At 36.4% G+C, this 23,807-nt stretch overlaps 1 protein-coding gene across 16 annotated transcripts in view; it reads right to left on the reverse strand.

Annotated features, from left to right (window-relative positions):
• Window positions 1-23,807, reverse strand: part of LOC118748447 (basement membrane-specific heparan sulfate proteoglycan core protein) — a 219,569-nt gene that overhangs the window by 49,407 nt on the left and 146,355 nt on the right. For all 16 annotated transcript variants that reach the window (XM_036482885.1, XM_036482876.1, XM_036482887.1 and 13 more), the window contains one exon: window positions 985-1,095. In XM_036482885.1, the coding sequence (XP_036338778.1) occupies window positions 985-1,095 (111 nt within the window). The remainder of the gene's footprint in view (window positions 1-984; window positions 1,096-23,807) is intronic.

Here is a 23,807-nt window from a genome sequence, read left to right on the forward strand (position 1 = left end):
TATACGTTTTCATGAATATTTCGTATGAATACTTTTCGTGTGTTAACGTAATGAAAAATGAGCGAAATGAACTCGCGCTGAGGCTGAGCGTGTTTGGCGAGTGATCGCAGCGTAAAGATCGCTCACGAACGTCAAACACCATGCCTCCCCACGCGCTCTTTTACTTACTGCCTTCACACTGATCCTCATCGTCGCCGCCTACACAATCGGTGATACGATCGCACACCTTCGTGCTGCTGATGCACTGTTCAGAATTCTTGCAGAGATACTCGTCGTCGCGACAACCGATAACTGGATGCATAGCGCGCGTAAATTTATTTTATAATTCATGCGAGCAATTTTTAGTTTTTTTTTTGATTTTTTGTTCAATGCAGAGTTAGATAATGCCGTTATCACAAATTACATATTTACAGCGTGCAAAATGAGCGTAGTTAGTAGCCAAATTGTTGTTATTTTTTTTATTTTTTGTTTGTTTTTTGTTCCGGTTTAAATATCACGCAGTTAGTTGTTGTTATTGTTGTAGCAAATTTACAGGCATTTAGGATAAATTCAAGTAAAATAGAAGAAAAAATGGTTAAGTGGTTAGTGTTAGTTTTTTTTTTTTGTTAAACTAATGCTGTCTACTTTTTTATAAAAAAAAAATTCTTAGCAACTAAGGCAAGCGGGCATTACTACAATATTGTTCTATATGAAACTGTTTGGTAAAAAAGCAGCACAAAGCTTTGTTAAGTTTAACCATATTTACTGCTTGTTGTTGTTTTGGGGTAGTTACTCATTTGTGAGTGACAAAATTTACTTAAAAAATCTAGCGTACTTTTTTCTAAGAGCTAATTGTGGTAAGCACAAAGGCTGCAAAACTTTTTTTTTCGAAAGCTCAAATATCTACAGAGCTTTCTTGTTGTTTGTACTTCCTAAAGGCACACGTACTAAATTGACTAAGAGTAGATTTGTAATTATGTAGGTATTTTTTCTCAGTGTACTTACGGCAGCTAGCGTCTTCATCATCGCCATCGGGACAGTCACGCACGTGATCACAGCGACGCGCATTGTCAATGCAGTTGCCGGCACGACATCTGTACTCATTTGGTAAGCATTCTGTGGGAGAGAGAAAAAAAGAGAGAGAGATAGTTAAAAGGTTGCAATTGGTAAAATATGTGGGCAAAAGAAGAAATATTTAAGAATAGTAATGTCCATTAAATTTTTCTGTAGAAGAAATGAGGAGAGAGCTTTTACCATGCTCACATCAACAACAACAAAATTTAGGGAAAGCCTAAAAAAAGCTCAGACCGCGGGCGCTGTTTTGAGCATCAATGAAATAAGAGAAGCTTTTTAGAGTTTTATTTTGATTTTATTCAGGCGCCCGTAGAGTAGAATCTCTCTCTGCTTTAGGCAATCTTGAAGCTTTAGGATTTTTCATAAGAAAAAAGATTTTAAAGATACTTGGCAAATTTTTAAAATTTTGATAACAAATTTAAGCTCCATAAAATGGAAAGATAGGCCTCAGGCATTATATGAATTTAACTTAAAAAAAAACAACGTTAAATAAATGTTTTGATGAAAAATATTTGGTAGTGAGTTCTAAACGGGAAGAACATTTTGAAAATTTTGATCGGCACACATTTTTCAAAAGGATTGCCAACTATCAAAAAATTTAAATTATTTAAAATATAAAATGCAGATACAAAACATTATTTTTATGAATAGGGTTGTCAATAAAAAATATATTAAAATATATAATTAAATTAAAAATGTTTGAAAGTGAGATTGGAACGAAAGAAGTTTGATTGCTTCAATTCCAATAGAGGTTGGCAAGTATTTAAATATGGAACAAAATTTATTTTAGAAAAAAACTTACACACACAGGGTTGCCATGTTAAAAAAGTATACTTTTTAAACTTGTACGTTGATATTGAAACCTTTGTTAAAAAACTATAAATGTATTGAACGAAAAATTAAAATTAAAGTCACAAAATTTTCTTTGAAAAAACTTTAACTTTTGTATTTATTTACCGGAAAAATTCATATTTGGCTCGTAGAATTTTCTTGCAAAAAAACTTTAACTTTTATACATCTTTATTCCCATTCATGTAGGTGCCTTTTAAAGTGATTCACTCGACTTGCTGTGGCGTTTTAGCTCATCACTTTTATTTTGTTTATGTAGTGTTTCCACCCATCTCATTTTCACAATCCGTTCAAAATTAACTTTTACACTCTACTTTGAAATAGAATCGCCGGCATTTATGTATGCACATCCTCCCTTAACCCTTAACTAATTGCTGTCCAACTATGACTTGCACACGCACTCCGACACACACACACGCACACATCCATAACTCTTCATACGAAACATAACAAAAAGAAATTGTAATAGAAAACCTAATCAGAAGTGTGTCCCCGCTTGTTGCACGAATGAAAATGTCGACACGTGAAGCATAGTTCTAGGAGCATAGACTGGGTGAGGAAAAAAGGGCCAAAGCAAGTGTGCTGGGCTTAAATAAAATCATTTATAACTATGCGAGTGCAAAGTATTGACTGCCGCTTCTGTTTATTAAAGATGTCTAAGCAGATAAGCCAAATATTTTTTAAAAAATAAAAGTTGCTTAATGAGTGTAAGCACCAAGGAACTTACATACCCGCTTCCTGCCAAGCCGCACACAGCGGCGCTCAGCAGGTGTTGACATACTACAATATCAGGATATTTATAGCTAGAGGAGCTTGTGTGATTTTGTGTATGCCTGTTTGTATGAAGAGGAGTATGCAAAAGTAGTAGTATTAGTGTCAGCTCCACAAGTGGGTATTAAATTGCAGACAGGCTTAGCTATGCTGGTGCGGGAGCATGTGAAGCGGGTTAATTGTGCACTCAAAGTTTTTGCAAGCCAAGTATTTAGGCAAAACAATGCCAAAAGCAAACAAAAAAAGGAGAGCAGGAAAGAAACCGGCTGCTACAATGAAAAGTGGCAAGCTTTAAATTTCGGAAATTTCTTCTTGACCTGCTACAAGTAAGTTTAGGTATTTATTGAAATGTTGCAAAGCTCAACTAACTCCTTCGGTTGAGTAAAGAATATGGCTGAAATTACAAGCGGATACCTTAAAACAAAAAAATATGAAAAATTTTAAGTCAGACTCATGCCTTTTCATTCTTTTCTTTACTTTTCACCTTATGCTTGGTGCAGCCGCTGGGTTTCGTACGCATTTGAATGGGATTAGCGGTGATTCGTATTGACAGCCGGATAATACAAAGCAAACGAAAAAAGGAGAGCAAACACGAAAATACGGACAATCATATGCGTATGTGCTTTTGAAAATTCCCTCAGTTACCTGTTACTTCCCTCTTTGCTTGTTGCATACTTTTGGCTGTTGGCACTGCGGCTTTAAATGCGATAATTTTTTTTAGAAAAAAGCAATTTTGGCAAATATTTGCGCATAATTGTAAGCAAATTTATTCAAAAGCTTAAAGAAATTGTGTAAATAAAATTTAAACATAAACAAATGTATGCCATTTATACATACACACAAATGTACATATAAGCCACAATTGACACCAAAAGGTATGCAATAATAATTTTGTAGCCTAAGTTTGCCACGTGCTGATAACTGTCGAACATGCGAAAACGGTCTTAATTTTATCCGCCATATTTGTGCTTTGCTTTGCTCCACTTTTGCATTTGCGGGTTTTGCGGAACTCTTTGCAATGATTTTATTTTGTTTTGAAATAAATCCTGGCAAAATGACGACTGCAATGCGCGTAAAAATAGGCATGTCGTCGCGGCAGCGCCTGCAAGTATGCCGCTCCGGAATTGTGAAAGAAAGTTGTTTTTTGCGATTCCTTTCCTGCAAATGAAAAACTTAAAATGCAAATGCAATGCGACGACTTCTTGGAATAAAGTGAAGAAAAATTGAAGATAAAGTATTGACAAGAAACTTTGATTGAGACACGACAGAGCTTCCATACAGCTTATGAGTTTTTGTTTTGCGGAAGTAATGAGTAATGAGTGAAGCCGCAGGAAGTCGGAGAAAGTTTGGATGAAAAAAAAAACAAGAATGTTCAGATATGGTTATAAATTAATATTCGACTTTTTTGTTATTAAAAAAAAATAAATCTCAAATACACATACTTACATATGTACACATACATATACATATGCCTATTTAAAATTGAAAAAAAAAATTGATATTTAAGAGTAAAAACCGATATACATTTTTGGTCAATAAAAATCTGGGCACAAATTTTTTTTTATTAGAAACCCGAAATCATTTTTTTCATATGGACATACATTTTTTGTTATTAGCAACAGAAAATAAATTGTTGGCAATTTAAAAATTGGACCAACAATTTTGGCCATTTAAAGATTTTATACAAATTTCTGTTTTTTTTTTTGAAATTGGGCATAAATTTTAGCTCGTTAAAAAAATTATCATGCATTTTTGATTATTTGAAAATTGGACACAAATTTTTGGTCAACTAAAACATGGACATAAATTTATGGACATTGAAAAATCGCAAATACGCCGATTTTTAAATTACTGAAAATATTATGTCCACTTTTAAAATAACATAAAACCTACAAGTTAAACCGAAATTATATCTCGACTTTTAAAATTGCCAAAAATTTTGTTCACGTTTTGATTACTTTTTGGTGAGCGATGAAACTCAGACAGATCTTAGAGGAAGGTTTTTTTATCTCATAAATCGACGTTATGAAATTATAAACATTACAGACATAACCCTCGGGTAAACGAAAAAAGTCGACTATGAAGACGGTGATGGAAGTAAAAATAGTCACAGCAAGTGTAAGAAGGGTAATTTAGATGGCGCAACCTAATCACTGGAGTCTGCTAAGGTACCAATGACATATCATTTATATACATATTTTCCTTATATAATCATAAAAATTGCCTAATTCCATAATTAACTTCAAATAAGAAATACTTTCTCAAATACATATTGACAAATGCATCTATCGGCATAACAAATCATTCACAAACATTTAGCACATTCCAGCACAGGTGGCAAGTGCAACAGTTGTTCGCAGTCTGTCTGCATATTTTTTTTTTCTCTTTTATCGTTTAACGAATTACAACGAAATTGAGGATGAAAAGTCGGATTATCCTGTGTCAGCGGAAAATTGAGCGGATACGAGCCGAAAACTCGACGATGAATGCTTGGCACGCGCGCCACGCTGGGGTTGTACGCGCAAATGAGCGGTCGCGCCGAAGCCAGAGTGAAAGGAGGGGTTGCTGATGCTGCCGATTATTGGCAAACGATGGACGAGCGCGGTTATCAACAGGGGTTTATCGTAGCAACGCTGAACAGGCGTGCAGAAAAGCAAGCAAATATACAAAGGGAAAACCAAAATAAAAACAAACACCGGCACAGAAATAAAGCTGAGGTGCAAGATACGTACGCGCCGAAGTAGGCCGAATTTTTTCGGCTGCTAAATGAACAGCGATGCTGAGAGGAATGCACGCAAACACATATATATACATGTACATATGTACATACATACGTACACCGGAAAGGTGAGCGCCTCCAAAAGGCAGTCGGTAAACAAATTTACGCACAATGCAATTGCCAAGCGCTCCAGAACGTTTTTGTTGTAACTCAAATTGGAATGCTGCTGGCTTCGTCGGTGAGTGTGTGTTTGAATATGTGCTTGCGCCTATCGATTTGCACTTGCAATTGCCATTGTTTGCAATTACGCTGGGAATTTCCGCACGCTGCCACATGTTGCGCACACATACACGTTGTGTGGCACCAGCAGGGCATTGCAACATCAAAGGCAACTTCAATTGCGCTTTCCCAGCTGTATGCGGCGCACAGCAATGATGAAGCAGAGATGCAACAAAAGTGCGAGGTGAAAGTTGAAAGATGAAAGGTGGTTGAAAATTAGCAAGAATGCGTGTGGCAAAGTGGAATGTGTCGGTTGGATGGGCGATTGGTTGGCAGCAGACAGCCAGACTTCAGTTCAGTTTTCAGTTCAGTTTTTACGAGTGCGACGGTGGCACTTTCCACTCTGTTGTTTTGTTGTGTTCTTGCTTTAGTTGCCGGAAAATGTCACTCTTATGCGCAATGCAACATTTAACAATAACACCCCCTGGATGATTTTACGCCCATTTCCCGTACTCGGCAATCGCAGTCGTACGGTTTGGCTATTCGGCTGCCACTTGCGACTCGTGCATGCCACTCATGCTGTATACAACATACATACATACAACGTGCAACGGATACACAGGGAAATCGAAAACGCCATTATGTCCGACTGGCTGGTGTGCCACATGCATTGTTGCAGCGTTGTTGTGTGCCGAAAAGGCGCTCGTCCGTCGGCCTACCTCTGTCTGTGTCGGCTGTGTGGCAGCTAGAGCAATTGAATTTATTGCGTTCGATGGCCAGCAGCTGCACAAACACACATACACACACAAGCAAATAAAGCAAAGCAAATGGCACAAACGAATGTTGCAAGTACATATGTAGTTAGTGTGTTGCAACATGCCGTGTTCGCTGTTTGCCTGTGAAATGGTCCTTCGCCTGTGTGCTGACACTTCCGGTTGCCTGGCCGCACACACAAACACTTCCTGTAGCATGCTCTTTCAAGTTGTAGTTATTGTTGTTGCTTGCACCATTTCCGTTGTGTCATTGCGAGTCGCTTGGGCTTGCTTACACGTCACACATACACACTCCCACACGCACACACGCACGCAATTCCGTTCAACCGGCCACTTCTTCTTCGCCTAGCCGAAGGAGCTGGCTGCTTGCAATAAGACGTTCGTGGCAAGCACCTTGAGAAGCTGCCAACGTCGCAAATTTCTCTTTAAATGAGAACTCGTAACAGGCGCCTAGCAGTGGCGAGCAAGTGGCAGGCCACACACACACACATTAAGCGCCGAAAGGTGGAGGGGACGGCACAGCCAAAAGTGGCGGCGCTTTGCACGGCGGCAAGAGCAGCGACGCCGAGGCGCGTTTGTGTAATACAGGAACGTCGCGAATTATTTGCTGCAATTTATTGCCATAATAAGCGTGCAGGCGGGCATACCCTTTGCACTGGTGTATGTATGTAGTTATTTGTGTTTATGCCGTTGTTGCATGCTTGCCAGCTATGTTGCAACATATGTATTCGCACAGCAAATTGTTTGCCAGTTAAAGTGTTGTAATTAAATTTCGCGCTCAGCGGCCAGTTAATTTTGATTTCTCTGCGCTGAGGAAGAGGACCGCGCGGGCGAAAGGGGTCGAAGTAGGTGGCCGAAAGCGCTGGCACTCTACAGAAATTTATGAATGAAATTGTGAATTTTGTGGCAATTGTAAGTGTGCTGTGAATATTTATTTCATGCGGAGAAAGGGAACACATGTAACGGTGCTTGCAGCTGCAGTTGCAGCAAAGCCAAGTCAATAAATTTAATTTGAGATTTTTTTTTTTAATTTGTCGGAAATTCATTAGCTGCCGATTGTTCGCCTTCATGCGCTTTCGTGCGGCTCATTTGTGGTTTAATACTTTTTCCTCCCATTTTCAGTCGCATCTTCGTGTCCGAGTGCATTTGGTTCCAAAAACCAAAATCATGTTTTGTGCAAAAAAAAACAAATATTTTTTAAATTGCCGGAAGCAGCTAAATATTATTAACAGCAAACTCTTGCGTGGCTTGATTTCTGCAAAAAATGTATTACGTTAAGCAACAACAACAAAAAGGATAACAAAGCGGCGCAGCTAACATCGTGTGCCACATGCAAATAGGGCCAAATTAAATGATGATACCCCAGTTGACAGACAATTGTTGCAACACGAAAGTCAACTTGCCACTGCCGGCCGAAACGGCCATTGAGCGCTCAAACAAGCGCTGTAGCGGGGTCGCCAACAGGACTTGTCGATTTTTGCCCTTACTCCTTTCCATTCATCCTCTTTAATGTTGTACAGCCGCATGGCCAATTTGTTTTTTTTTGTTGTTGCATGAATTTTAATTGTGCACCAGTTGTTGGGACATTTAAAAGTTGTGACGCTTCATTTACAATTTCGTTGCGCTTGCGGTGCAACGATTCGCTTTTTGCGACTTTCTTTTTGTTTTACCTCGCCCTCCTTCCACAGCCAGTCAACCACAAAAGCATAAATAAAAATCACAAAATCAACAATCAAATGGCAATCGTATGTATTAATATAACAACAACAACAATAGCGCCAGCAACTTTAGCAGCAAAAAGATGAGATCGTGTCGAGTCGGGTGGTGTTTGGGTCTTTTGACTGTCGCTTCGGTTGCATGTTGGCTTGTTTATTAATGACGTCGTCAACGCTGACGTTCGTTTTCGTTGTTGCTGTAACTTTTTGGCTTAACTCAGTTTTTGTTGTTGTTATGACTGACTACGGATATTTGCTGTCAAACTTTTGTTGTTTTTGTCTGGTGCCATCATTGCTTAGCACAAAACTTTTGCCTGCACTGGCTGCACGAACATAAAAATTTCGGCTGGACGTAGGCGGGGGAAGCGAGTAGACAAGGGAAAGGAATGGGCGAAGGAAGGAGTGGGCAATGATGAGACGACTTTTGATGATTTTTTTTTTTACTTCAAGCATTTGGGTTCCCTAAATATCAACTTATGTAGATTGCTTTGTAGAGCATAAAGAACGGACGATTTTGATTTCGCTTAACTATTTTTGCCCGAATTTTAAACATTTCGACTATAAACTTTATTTTTATTTTAAAACAGTTTTTGTTTTACGTAGCGTCAAACTTTTTCACTATAAAGCTCTTTTGTTTCATAACAGAATTTTAAAAAATTTGCTTTAAATTTTTAAAATGTAAATATGTAGTTTCGTATTTAGTAAAGAAAAATTTTAAGATATCAACCTAAATAAGAAATTAATTTATAAACATTTTAAAAAAAGTTACTACGGAGTTTCTTTTTTAAGTTTTTTATACAAAATTTTTTCGCTTGAGAACTTTTATTTTAATTATAAAACAAATATTTTAGAATTAAAAAAAATAGTTAAAATTTAATTACATTTTCGACGACAGAATTTCTTTTTTTGAGTTTATTTTTAAACAACATTTCTTCACTTGAATACTTTTGAGTTTAAATATAAAAATGAATTTAAAAAAAAAAAGAAAATTAAAATTCAATGAATTTTTTTCTAAATAGTCTCGTATTTATTAAAGACAAATTTTAAGTTTCCATCCCAAAATAGAAATCATTTTATAAACATTTTAGAATTGTCTACTACGAAATTTCTTTTCTTTTCGAAAGTTTTTTACATAAGACTTTGTTAGTATGAAGTTTAGTTAGAAAAAAACAACAACAATTAATTAACATTTTTTTAAATGTCAATATTTCTGTATTGAATTAAGAAATATTTTAATTTCTCAATCCAAAAATTATCCTTTACGGAAGAAAATTTCTTCACTACGCGAAAAAATTACACGATTGTTAAAAAATCCATAAAACATTTTTGGAAATTTCAAAAAAGAAAGTGTTTTTTCATTAACAATTTATCTATTGCCAAACGTTAAGCAACAAACCACGAGTTTTTTCTTAACAATTTTTAAACAATACTTTGCATAACAAAATTAAATTTTTGCGAATTTTTTTCTCAACACATTTTGGAAAATATTCCATGCTAGTTTTTTTTTTAAAAAATCAGTTTAGAAAAATAAAATTGGGGACTATTTTTCTTAAAAAAAAATGCTATTTTTTATAAACGACTGTTATTTTAATTTCCAGCAAATTTTTTCATATTTTTTTTTTTGAATTTCCGTTTGAAAAATTTATTCTTTAAATTTTTCACACCTTAAGGCAAAATTTAACCAACTTAAAACTTATTTTTGAACTTGAAATGAAAATTTTTCTTAAAATAAAAGTAAATGTGATTAATCAATAAAAGGTAGTTTTTCTAGGGTTAAAATAATAAATGTTTTCTTTTGAAAAAAAAAATATTACTTCTGCTTTTTAACGAAAAGCGATGTAAAATGGTTGCTTTTACAATTAAAATAATGTAACAATTGTCAAGAGAGGTATACAATTGCTTCAATACTGTTTTCTAAAATTCAATATTTCCAACTTTGCGTCAATCTTTCTAAAATAAAGTCGTATGTAAATCAATTTAGGCATTGCCTTTAGAGCTTTTGTTTAAATGCATACACAATTTAATTTTTCTGTGCATTACCAGCAGGAGCAACTTTAAGCACCGACTTGTCATTTACAGCTTAAAAAAAAATTGTTTCAGTGCCAGCGAAGTTCTTAAATGCACTCTGAAACATTATCTAATTTTTACTTCGAATTTCATTACATCACTTCAGTGCAAAATATGTCAGCAAAAACTTTTCCACACAATTGCTTGAAGTACTAAATTCACATCCAGACAAACCCCTTCTCTGCGCCATTTACATACTCAAGCGCTGCAGCGACGCTTCTCCCAGCTCTTAATGCTCAAGCGTGCAAAAAAGCTACGCGGTGATTCGATTATGATTGTGCGAAAATCGCTGTTTGTCCTCGATAATCAGTTTATGGTGAGCGACTTAAAAGCAAGCTGACTGCGTATCTCAAGAGATTAAGCAAGAGACTCAATAAAAGAGGAACCACAAGAACGAAAAAGTATATATTTTGCCAAAAAACATTTTACTAAAATTTCATAGTGAATTAAATTTGTTGTCGTTGAATTGAAAAAGGGAGTAACTTAAAGTCAAATTTTTATTTATGTACATTTGTGCTAGGCAGTCATCTAATCACTACAGGATAATCGTATGGACACAGGATATTGACGCATCGCTTGCCGCGTGGCATGAATTTTATTTAATTGGCATGCAATGATAAAATCGTGTGGCAATCGGTGTCTGAAGTTGCTGCATGTTCGTGTTGATAATTACAGCGAAAAGGAAATTAACGGTTAATTACCGACGAGCTTTTGCCGTAACATACAACTTAGGAGAGGAGATGGGAGAGAAGGAAGTGGAGTGTGGCAAAAGAGCATGAAGAGTTGGTGGAGAGAGGTGAGCGCGATTGGAAATTGAAGTTCAGCGAAATTTCAAAGTCAGCTGATTGACAGAAGTGTGTTAATCGATATTAGATAGACGAAAAAAAAAATAATGATGTTTGGCGGTAGGACGCAGGTGTAAGTGGAATACAGTTCGCTTTTACATATTGGGCGAATTCGGCATTATGTACGTATATAAGGCAAAGCGGCATATGGATACGAAAAAATTTGTGTAGGTTCACAAAAAGTGGGTAAATTTCATAGCGAAGACGCACAAACGTTTCAAGATTAAAAGGTTACTCATACGCAGTGTCATCTCAGCGGTGTTCAAGTGAGCCAGGGCGTATACGTCACCTCCGTCGAATTAAGTTAAACTGCATATCGTCCCATTTCTATGTAGACCACGTACATACCTACATTTTTTGCGAAAACTTATATAATTATTTACAACAGCAGTTTAAGGGAAATACTATTTGAAAATAAAATAAAAACCTTAAGTTATATTAAGTTTAGAATTCGTTTGTAGTAACCTAGTGGAAGAAATTACATTTTTTTTTTCCTAAAATCTCTAGGCTCGCTGTGTTGCAGATACGAGATTAACGCAGAAGTGGGGCGATGGTACATTACTTTCCATGCAAAATTTAAGTACTTTTGCTATTAAATTCACAAAATCGTGCATTTTCCCTCAATTTTTCATTTTCGCAGAACAAAATGAAACTGTTCATTGGATTATTTGCTCGTCTGCGACTGTCAAATCGTATTTGTAAAGTAATTTTCTGTGCCAGCAAAAGCAAATGTAAATAAGGAAACATGCAAGATACACATTTTCATTAAAACTGGAAAAAGGGGAGAAAAACGAATAAAATTCGCCATTTGTGTAGTGGGATGGGCTTTAGCAAAAAAATTACTTATACTACAGTTTTAAAAATAACTAAAATGAAACTAAAAATAATTTCTTTTAATATTTTCTGAAAATGAAAAATTTGCACTTTAAAATTTTTTTTAGAGAAAATTTATGAAAATAATAAAATACGTAAAACTATTGAACAATTTAAAAAAAGGAACATTTTTAAAAATGGGAAACATCTAAGATATACGATTTCTGAGGGTTGTGAAAGAATTTTCAATTTGCATAGAGGAATGCAAAAATTTGATTTTTTTGTAAATCTAAAAAAATAGCAAATAATATTTTTTATTAACTTGAAAAATCGCTGAAAATATGAAAAACCCTAAATTCTAAAAGAAATGTAAATGAAATAATAAATATTAAAAATTTTACTGAACTATTTAATATTTTTTTTTTTAATTGGTATGTATGTTAGGGTGGGTCAATTTGTATGAGATATATTTGGATTATGCGCGTATAGCGCCGTAATTTAAAGTAAATTTGCCGAAGAAACCGTGAGTCTAAAATTAGTTTTGAGTTTGCTAAATTGCGAGAATAAGTTTCTTAGCATTTTGCTGTAGTGTCATAAAGAAGTGCTTAAATTTTACATAAAAAATGCTAAAAGGGGTTTTTGATATGAGGAATCCATTCATGGTCTTGTCTTTTTCATAAAACTTGTACCAGAGTTCGCAACAGTGAAGATTTTCACATTTTCTTCGAAACCTTTCGTTTTCAACTTGGCAAACTCCAAATTGATTTTAGAGCCATGGTTTCTTCAGTAAATTTGTTTAGAATTACACGTAGAATCCTCCTATGCTATAGGCGCATAGTAGAAAAAAATACCCATCCTAATGTATGTATTTTTTAATATTTTTTTTATTTTTATATTTTTCATATTCAATTTTTGTTCGTTGTTGTCATAAAAAATGCACCAAAAAATTTTCAACGACTTATATTTTTAACCGATCTCAAAAAAGGACGAGGCTATCCATTCGTTACAATATTTTTATTATTTTTTATGTATGTTACCGCATATCTCTGGACCATGTCGACCAATTTCTATAATTCTTTTTTTAAAGGAAACTCGCTACTTCAGAGTTGGACCCATACTAATTTGGTTTAGATCCCACCATTGCATTAAGAAGCAATTAACAGGAGTCTAAAATTTGTATATGAGAATTGAAGTGTTCTTGTTTGCTTAAAAATTACTATTTAATTTTATTGATACTTTTTCAGTAATGTAACTGCCTTTGAAAAACACTTTGATATATTGATTTTTTGATTGATTTTGCACCAAAAAATTACACTGAAGATGGCACAACACGGAGACTGGTTGTCTCCAAACCAAACTGGAGAAGGGATGTTGGAAATTCGTTTCAAAGCCAATCACCTTTATATGCTTTAAATTATTCAAAAAGCTTTTCCAACTTTTCACTTTCACTTTCACTTTCCATCCTTCTATACATTCTCCCGCGCCTTAATTAAGCTCCGCATGACGGTAAAAAATGTTGACGCTGCCGAAAATATTGGCTGCCGAACTGAGTGGCGTGAGTAAATATTTTTGACATAGTTTTTGTAAAGTGTAAAATTTTTTCAGAAAAAAGGTCAAATTAAAAAATTGCGGCGGCATATGCATGTGCTGGTGTGTCAATTCATAATCACTGACACCGTGTGACGCAAACACTATGCTGGCATTGCATACTTCAAGGCGCTGTTAGCCTAGTGAGTGACTTAATAGCTGAGCAGGCAGACAGGCAGCAAGTGGTGAATGGCAAGTGAGAAGGGTGCGAAAAGTGGCGTGTGGGCGGCAAGCAAACAAACCAATAACAGCCAATCGAGCTGCTGTCATGCCCCCTTGCCCTCAGCTCACCACTCACTCTTCACCTGCAACCCCGCGCACACTCACATATAGTCACTCAAACTTAACTAATGACTCATTAAGCGCGACAGCTGCACTTGCAACAGCGAGTACGAGTATTATGTCACCGCATAAATTGCACTGGCAGATTGCAAGCGCATTTAAAAATAACTATCTATGCATGTTTTGAAAATTCCGCAAGTGTGAATGCGTATAAGTGTGTGTGTGTGTGTGTGTGGCTTGCTAGTGGCTCATTCATATTCATCAGCTTTTCGTGCTAAACTGTCATTTCGATTGTTTAGTGGCGATGATGTCGCAGAAGCAGCAGCAGAAGCAGAAGCGGCAGTGGAGTGGGGCCTGCAGCGCGAGCGTGCAAGTGCTTGAAGCGAGTGTGTGTGCGTATGTGTAAGTGCTGTTGTTGACTGTTGACTGGCAGGAAATGTGCTACTTATTTTAAAGATTGTCAAATAACTTGACACGTTTTTTACGTTTATGATTATGATCATTTGTAGCTGCAACAACAACAACAACATATATTATTAACAGCAAGAAGAAGACGAAAAGAAGATTCTAGCGCATTAAGTATTGTTATTGCAGCCACATTGTTGTTGTGCTGTTGTCTCATTCGACTGCTATTTGTGCTACTTGTTTTTCATTTTTGCAACATTTAAAATGCATCTGTTCCTTTGTTGCTATTTTCTTCCTATTTGCCTGTGGAATTAATTAACTGCTGTTGTGGCTTTTTGTCTCATTGTATGACATACTGACATACTGTCGTTTTGTCACCCCTAACCCCCTTTGCCAGCGCTCGCTTGCCGATTCGCTGCTGTTTTTTTGTCGTGTGACGTCAATGAAGTAAACGACACTTTCTGCTCGCCTGCCTCCTCCGCCGGCACTTGCAGTGCGCCCAGTCAAGTGAAGTGAAGTGAAGTCAATTCAAGTCAAGTCTACTTAGGCAAGTGAGCAGCTGAGTTTAGCTCATTGCATTGCTTAGAAGACAGGGCAGGCAAAGAGGGGCGTGTTATAGGAAGGGAAATGTATCAGGTTACATGAACTACAAAAAAAATAAAAATCTAATGCTTAAGCATCTATTTTGGTGAGTTTATTGTTATGTCAGAAAGTATACTTTTCCGTGCCTTTATTGTAAAAAATTTGAAAATTCGATATTACGATTGGCAATGTTTATCTCGTACACATGTATTTCCAACTGGTACGCTTGTAGCGAAACTCCGTTTTTAAATGTATAAGCGATTTGAAAAATAAACTCGAAAGTTCACCATTTGAACAAAGGATCTACAGTTGTACAAAGGGATTGTAAATAAAACTATGTGATATGGTATAATATTATGTAGTGAGCGCCATTAGAATCCTTTTTTATTAAAAATAATTTCCTCATAACTTTAAAAATAGCTTTTTTAATTCTGAGCAAGATAAACCAACTTGACGGGGGACGACAGAAATTCTTTCCAAAATAAAGTTTGAAGAAATAATGCTTGGTTTTAAATTTTCGACGGATGATTTTAGGGTTTTCGATATTTTTCATGACTACTTCGATCGTGACCGTTTCAGGAGCATTCGGGAGTTTTTTTGACCTTTCTGTTCTTTTTGAAACTAGATACTTCGGAATCTCGGAAAATCGGAGGCTGTGAGCAACCGGGTGTGACGTCAAAAATGAGAGAGCAAATTAGAAATTCAAAATAAGAAGAGAAAGCAGAGAATATGTGAAGCGAAATAGTGATGTAAAAGTAGGTAAAATTGTACCTGCTCTTCAGCCTTTGAAATTTGAACGTATATGCGGTACAAGCACACCATTCTGGGTTTATTTATAAAGTAAAAAATGTCTCTTATTTTCAAACGCATTTCAAGGCGTTTTCTAGCGTGTGCAATTTTTCCAATGGCGAACCTCGGAGAAATTTCTTTCAGGGCCTATTTTAGTAGCAAAGATAGTTTAATGTCAGTCCAAAAGTTAATTATCTAATAGTTATTTAACTAATTTTAGGTACACCTTTTTCTGCAAATAGGTATAATTTGAAAATTAGAATTTCATCCTTAGTGCGAAAAATACTTGTATGACGTCAGAGAACGGGTAAATGCTGTCAAATCGCCAAAGAGAGGGTTAGCTGTCCGTCGAAGGCGCTACCTTTATTTTCTGCGTCGTGGAAGTTGCTGGGGTTTTTCGTGAATTTTCAGGAGCATTCGGTAATTTTACCAAACTTTCCGTTATTTTTTTGTGATTTATTGACCTCAGTGGAATTTTTTCCGACTGATTTTTAAGCTTTCCTGGAGCTTTCAGAACTTTTCTCAAACTTATTGTGAATTTTCCGTATACTTTGGGACTTATCGAGTTTTTTGGGACCTCTCTGGATTTTTTTGTGACTTTTCGTGTTTTATTATAGACTTTCCGAGATTTTTAGAGAATTTTCTTACTCTTTAAATTTTTAGTTCTATAAATTATCTGACGAATTTTTGGGCATGAACAGATTCGTGTCTTTTAAAGGGTTTTTGGGATTACCTTGAAATTTAATTTTGAAGTTTTCAAAACTTCTCTGTTACCCTTTGGGGTTTTGGAAGATTTTTCGGGACCTGTTGGCACTTGTTGTGTTATGAGCAAAGTGAGGTTGCCTGAAAGTATGCAACATAGAAGGCTTGAACCCTCGTGCTACCAATTATTTCATTCCCGAACTTATGTAGTATTAGTATGCGATTTTCAAATTGTTGAAGGCGTGGATGTGGCACTAGGAGACGAACAAAAAAATTGGTCATCTAGAGCTGAGGATTTTAAACACAAGTTTCAAAAAGAGGCAAAAAGTCCTTCAACAGCTCTACAACTAACGCCCACTCAAAGTTATTCCTTTAATTAAATAACAATGCGAGTATACAGAAGCAATCAAAAACCATACGCTGCCTTTTAGGAAATCAGTTCTTTATTTGAAATGCCGCAAAATGCTTAACCTCTTGTTGACTTTCTATCTAACCCGAAATAGCGCAAAAGCTCATGATTTAGTGTGCTTGCGGCTGCAAAGTGACAAGCGCTAATTCCAAATAAATCAGAAGCCGCATGCCGCATGCCACATGCACCTCTAGCCACACAATACCAAAATCAATGCGTTCTAAATGTTTATTTATTTGCATAAATTTACCAGACAGACAGACAGACAGACAGAGAGACGCAAGCACAAACACAAGGCACAAGGAATTAAGTATTGCTTAGCTAAGGCAGCCAAAGGTGACGGTGTGAGTGGTGCGATTGTGTGTGAGTGGGAGTGGGAGTGGGCGTGTTAGTACCGATGTGTGTGCTAAGGCAAGCCATCCTGTGGCATTGCTTGTGTGCAAGGTGTTTATTGTCATAGTTACAAAATTTGATTGTGAAACGCTCGTAAACGAATTTATATTATTGTCAACGGCACAGAGCGGAGGGAGCAAGGTTGCAAACATAAGTGTGCAAGAAGAAGCGGCAAAAAATTTTAGGCATTTGTAGTACATAGCATGAAATAATAATCATTAGAGAAATAAAAACTGCAAAAAAAACACGGAAGGGATGGACGAGAAGGAGGGCAAGTTATGTTGACTTTTTGTTGTTGACAAAAGTCGACGAAAGAGTTGTAGACACGCATGTGGCATTGTGCCAGCAAATTGTTACACATGTCTGAATATTTGTCAGTGTGTGTGTGTGTGTGTGCGCACTAACAAATAGTTGTATGTTGTCAGCGCAGACGTGGTGGGCGTTTGAAAAAAGTTTGAATGAAAATATGTAATTTTCTTTTTTATTAGTTGCAGTGGAACACGCGACTCTTGTTGCGCTTCAAACGCCCAAACCGCACTCGAAATGCCTTTGATTTCGATTTTGATTTTCAATTTTTACCTTCGATCGCGATTTGTCGGCTTAAGGCAAACTGTTGCACGACAATATATGTGAGGAAGGTAAGTTGAAGGCGACAATATTGAGTAATGCAGAGTAGTTAAACATGTCTCGATTGATATTGATTTCATGTTTGATTAGGCCTCAAGGGCGAACATATTTTGGCAGACACGACGCATATAAATATTCTCAATTAAGGTCTCTGTAGCTCTACAGCTTTCTATTAATGAATGCTTTACTTCTTTATAGCAGTTTCACAGCCAGACTTGTGAGCCAAGCGCGCTTCAAACTCGGTGTTGCACTTGCAACACAAGCATCTGTGAGTGCATGCAGCAGTAAATTTCATTAGCTGTACAAACTCGCCAGTGTAGCCACACACACACATACAGATGGCATAGTGACTGACACTCACATTCAAGTGAAAGCATTCCTTCAACATTCAATATTGTACTGCATATATACGACAGCCTTTTAAGTTTAGCTTGTCACTTGTGGCTCTCTTCTCAATTTATCTTTACCAAACTTCCGACTGCATACTACGAAACAAACAAACAAACAAACAAACACTCAAGCTCACTCTACCACAAGCGACCGCCATAGCATGCCACATATGTATGTATGTATATTTGTTTGTCTCTATGTGTATTTATGTGTTTACTAATTTGATTTGGCGTCGATTAAATTTCACAGCAAGTTGCCAACTTCTGTTTACACACAAATAAGGACGACAAAGTGGCATAGATAGTCCCAGCTGCTTTGTGAGGCAGTCGATGGGGCGGATATATTTACCTCATAAGTATTTAGATGTGTGCGTACGTTCAAAGATAGTTATGCCGAGCAGGTAGTGGAGTAGTGGAGTTGCAGCAGAAGTGAAAAGTTGTGCAGACTTCAATGCATCAAAGGATTAGCGCACAGGATAACTGACCGCAGGAAAGTGTGAAATAGATGCATTGCTATGCACACACAGCCAAATAGAAAGACATATTTATTTATGCTTAAATGGAAGAGTATTTTAAAAGTAAAAGATAATGGTTGCAAATATTATAAAAATCATTCACCTACTACCTTTTAGCAACGTTGACATCTCAAAACGCATTCCAAACCGGCCTTCAGCGTTGGCAAATAATTTCAATGATAAAACAGCGGGGGACTGGAAACTGAAGCTTAGTGAAAAGGAGTGAGAGAGACTCCCAAGAAGAAAGAAGTTAGCTGTTACACAATAAGATAATTAAAGCCAGTGAATATCACAACAAAATAGTTGTAAGGTATGCTCACTAATAGGTATCACGTCGAGTTGGGTAAATTTATCAAAAAATGTGAGACTGGCAGCTTGAGACTCCAGAGAAGGAATCTAGTGCTGAACTGAAGAAAGAAAAAGGCCAATAGCATTAGTTAGCTCAAAGGACGCAACCACTTATGCCTTCTGCATATTAATTTATACGCAGTTTGAGAAGTGCGTACGTGGGGCAACGAATGTTGCATACTTTTGGGCGGACGATTTGTACAGGTCGTCTAAGTGCGTTTGAATTCAGTCGATGGTGAAATATTGAGACAATTTAAAACAGGAAAGACTCAAAAAATTTACTTATAACACCGATCGGAGACGAACAAGGCGTGTCGCGAAGGGAGCAAAGTTCAAGCTTCCTCAATAGAGACTCAAAAAATTAAAATTAATTGTTTGTTTCGTCTAATAAACAAAACCTATACTACCATACTACCGAAGATATCACATGTAAATTGTGGTCCCGATTGCAGTTGGTTAAGGCGTGTCGCAAGGATTCAACGGCCAGATGTCTCTACGGAGATTCAAAAAATTAAAATTTTTTTTTTCATTTAATACCCAAAATCTAACTACTAACGTCGGTTAAGACGTTTTCATGGGGTAATCTGAACTTTGACCCTTGAGCATTAACCGTCTCCAATCGGGACCAAATTTATATGCGATATCTTCGACTATAGTAGTATCAACGTAGGAGTTGAGGCTTAGGAAATCTGATGTAAATAATTTGCTTCCCACATTTAAGAACCACGCTAATAGGTTTTCCGGAAACGGCTTTACCGATTGGCATTTTAAGGTTACCTAAATGGGTATGATCTCCGGGAATACTCTTATAAGGTTGCCACCTATTCGAGACTAATTACATATTGAGCAAAATATCGTAATATGGGTATCAAATGGAACGTATTTTAAAAATCCTTAATCCAGAAATATTTCTGAGTGAGGTTGTCACCTATTTTGAATCGTGTATTTATTTACTTTTTTGTGTAGACCATAGAGATACAACGTTACTATTCACGGGTACTAAGAAAAGGCTCTTAAACATTGCTATGCCTATATACTAACTGCTATCCCTTAAGATATTAATCTATCGCAATATGGAAAATATTTTCGATCAGGGTTGCCCCATTTGTTTTTTGTAATACAAATATGTATTTTGTTAATTTCAAAAAGCATTTTTTTTGTATGTATATACAGTTAGGTGAGCCAAAACAACTAATCTAACAAATTTATGACCTTAAAAGGACCTATTTGCTGAGAAAAAATTCTCCCACTTGGAAAAATTTTTATATTTAACATTTAAAAGTTGTCGATGGGCATTTGAAATTTTCCTCTTAAATAACATTTTTTTTTTAATAAAAATGTTATAATTTTGAAACGTTTGAGATAAAAAAAAATTCTAGGCATATTCTTGTAGGGCATTCAATTTTCTAAAAATGACCCTGATGTTGGGTAGATACCGTAGTTCTGAATGCCATCAGCATAACTCCATATACTACGTATGTGCTATTTATAGTTGCGCGAAGCTCATAATTTCTATTAATGATATCTATTTTTATCTAAATTTGTGTGGACTTAGTTTTCTACTACTACTTAGTTTTAGCTTTCAAAAATCATGCTCCCCTATTTTCACTTCTCACAGCGCTCTCTAATCGCCACTAAAACTGCAAACCACTATTTTGCCGCCACCTTTAACAAACGGCGCTGCGTGTGTCATGCTGTGGCAGGCACGAAGCCGACAAGCAGCTGAAATACTTTTGGCAACTATTTCGTTGCATGTGTGTGTGTGTGTGGTTGCATACCTCACCTGTAAGCTAAATGCTTTATCCTTAAGTAAATCTTAGCTTTGCACCACACTTAGCTCTTAAACAAAACGCTCCAGCCTAAGCTATCTCACTCTCACTCTCTCCCTCTTTCTCTCTAACTTCTGCTCTGCTGTGCTTCATACATTCATTCACACGCACAGTTTTTGTGTCTTTGAAAGTTTCTACATTTGTTTGTCTGTTGTTTAGTTATAAACAATTACAAAAGTCACAAAAGTTGTGCTTGTATCCTTTTCGTTTTCCGCTCGTTCTCTGCTTGCATACACAGCTGTCTATGAATGCACGAAACTGAATGCTTGAATGTGTGTTACCCCACCTGTGATTGCGGCCAGGAATTTTGCAGCAAAGAATTCCTTGCCAGCATTCCTTTGCTCATTGCCGGCAAGCCTCTTCGCGCTCACCTCGCCTCCTGCGCCATACTGCTGGCACTTTATGTCGCATTTGCATGTCTGTGAAATTTATTTTTAGTAGTTTTGAGCAAAGTTTTTTATGAGTGTAATTGTGTGACGAAAGCAGGCTGAAAGCCAAGTGCACTGAAGGACATTTTGTGTTTATGCAAATATGTAAACATATGTAAATGAATATGAATATGAATTAATATATGGTTTCTTGCGCTCCACATTAAATACATTAAAGCTGCCTCTGGTTGCGCATATTCAATTTTCATAAGCGGCCGTCAAATTACAGAAACACGTGAGCTATCATAGCCATCACGTATATGACACTATGACGCCAGCGATATGGTATGAATGATATGTAAGTATGTAGATTTATAATTAAAAGGCTTGCCAGTAAACGAAATGTGTACGGTGAGTTAAATGTCAATTGCGGTCGATAAAAGAGTCATTAATCAAAACGAAAAGAGATAAAATGTAATAACAACAGAATAATTTTTGACAAATTTACAAAACAAAAGTAATAAGCCATGCACAGTTTTTGTCAGATTTTTTCAATATTTTTTTTTTCAAAATTCGTCCACCAAAAATTTTTAAAGATTTTTTTTATAAATTTTATCTTTTAGAGGGCTTAAGGTGGTGTTGGTTCATCAGCTGTCAGTAGTGCCTGATTGTAAAATTTTTTTATTTTTCACTAAATTCTAGTTTCAGTGAAATATTAGTGTTCTTAATTTAAATTTTTTCGAAATCTTTCTCATGATTTAATAATATTCTCTAATTAGTTTTCTACTTTTTGTTATTATTTTTTTCTTAAGTTTGGCATTTAAAAATAATAGCAAATATTTTTTCATTTGCATAAATATTTTCTATTTCTAATTTAAGCAAAAATCTAATAAAAAGTTTAAAGTTTGTTATTGACATCGCATTGAACTCTCATACACCAGCCAAACATTAAAATTTTTCCACGCACGCTACCGTTTGGTGGCAGCCACTACAACACCACCACCCCACAGGCCCATTGACTCCGCCACCACTTTTAATTACTAAATCAAAGCCACAATCGCGCTGAGATGTTGCCGCAAAGGCGACACAAAGAAAAAATTATTTTAGGAATTTCTGTCTATTAATTGCACTTATCCGTCCGTCCGTGCATGTGTCCGTGCGTCCGTGCGTGCGTAAGAGCCTATGGAATTTGTGTGGCTTTGCATTTGCCACTGTTTGCCACAGCACTGGCATTTGACGGCGGCGGCGGCGGCGGCGGCTTCGAAAAGCAACGAAAGTAAAGCACAGCGGAAAAAACTTAAAGACCAGTGGCAAAAATGCAAACTGACAGCTACAATGCACACATGCCAACTGCACACACACACACACACAGACACAGACGCATGTATTTTCCAGTAGGTAATGTGCGTTTATCTCAGCTGCGGATCTTGCAACAATTTGCCACAAATGCGCTGCACGCTGCAAAAAAATGGAAAACAAAGATATCGACTGCAGCTATATGTGTGAATGTAGATATACATATGCATATGTTTTTATATTATGATGGACAGTCGATGGCGATAAGCGCATACCGCGGTAGGATGGAAAATAAGCCGTTTTAAAGGAAAATCGAGTCTTTTTTTTTATGAATAAATGGTGAGATAATTAGAGAAAAATATTTGCAGCAAGACTGGAATACAAATTAGAGACAAATATATTAGTATAGGTGCATTTATCGATAACAATTTAGAAAAAGTCGATAGACGTATTGAAAATAGGTGCGATAAATCTAGAAATGCGACTAGAACTAGCGAAAAGTATAACGATAAGGTCAATGAAAATGTATGTCGATATCGAATTGGCGCCCATCTATAAAGTTATCGGAAATGGAAATTAGAGAAAATTATATTGGCACCGACGAATGCATGTATCGCTAACATTTAGATAAAATCTACTGAAATTGCGAAAAAATAATTTGTATAGTATTATTGATATTTGAATATTTACCTAAGAAGAAATCGAAAAGCATAACGTTAACGTCGATGGAAAATTATACCGATATCGAATTGGAGACTGTCTATAAAGATATCGGAAACAATAAATGTACATTCCAACAGAGAAGTCCGAAGGGCTCATAGTACCAGCAATACCTTCTAGTTTCCCCCTAAAGTTCCGTAGGAAAATATTGAATTTTCCAAAGACAGAATTTTTTGTGTGAATATTTTGGAGTTCCCCCAAACGTCTTTGTCCCGATTTTCACTCTCTATACCAATTAACATTTGATGACTACTCTCGAAATTTGCCATATCATTACCAAACCTATTACCAATTATAAGAAACCGTATCTCCTTACATCCCATTACTAAGCAAATCGCCGTTTAAGCTCACATTGATCAGCTGCCTTCGTGACTTGCTGTTGGCACTTACAACTGTCAAAGCTATGCCAGAGATAAATGCCACGCATGCCGAAGGTTAAAGCCATCATCAAATGGGCTACTTCAAAGCAACGAATACTCAAAAGCTGCGCAGATAGAACTCACTGTCACACATAAGCCATTTGAGCGACGCACTGAATCACTCCAGACCGCGCGATCGCTTGTCAAAATTGATCGCTGCTTCAAGAGTCTCGTAAGTTGCTCGAAAGTGTGCAAAAAATCGTCAGCAAGCACTTAATGAAGTGTATTTTTATGCCACATTTATTATCGACTATTTAATTATGCATTTATTTGCATGTAAGTGCTTGCTGCACTGCGCAAAACGTAATAGCGTACGTATGTTT

The sequence above is a fragment of the Rhagoletis pomonella genome, unplaced genomic scaffold, assembly GCF_013731165.1.
Source record: "Rhagoletis pomonella isolate Grant_MI unplaced genomic scaffold, Rhpom_1.0 Rhpom_scaffold_00013, whole genome shotgun sequence".
Taxonomy (NCBI): domain Eukaryota; kingdom Metazoa; phylum Arthropoda; class Insecta; order Diptera; family Tephritidae; genus Rhagoletis; species Rhagoletis pomonella.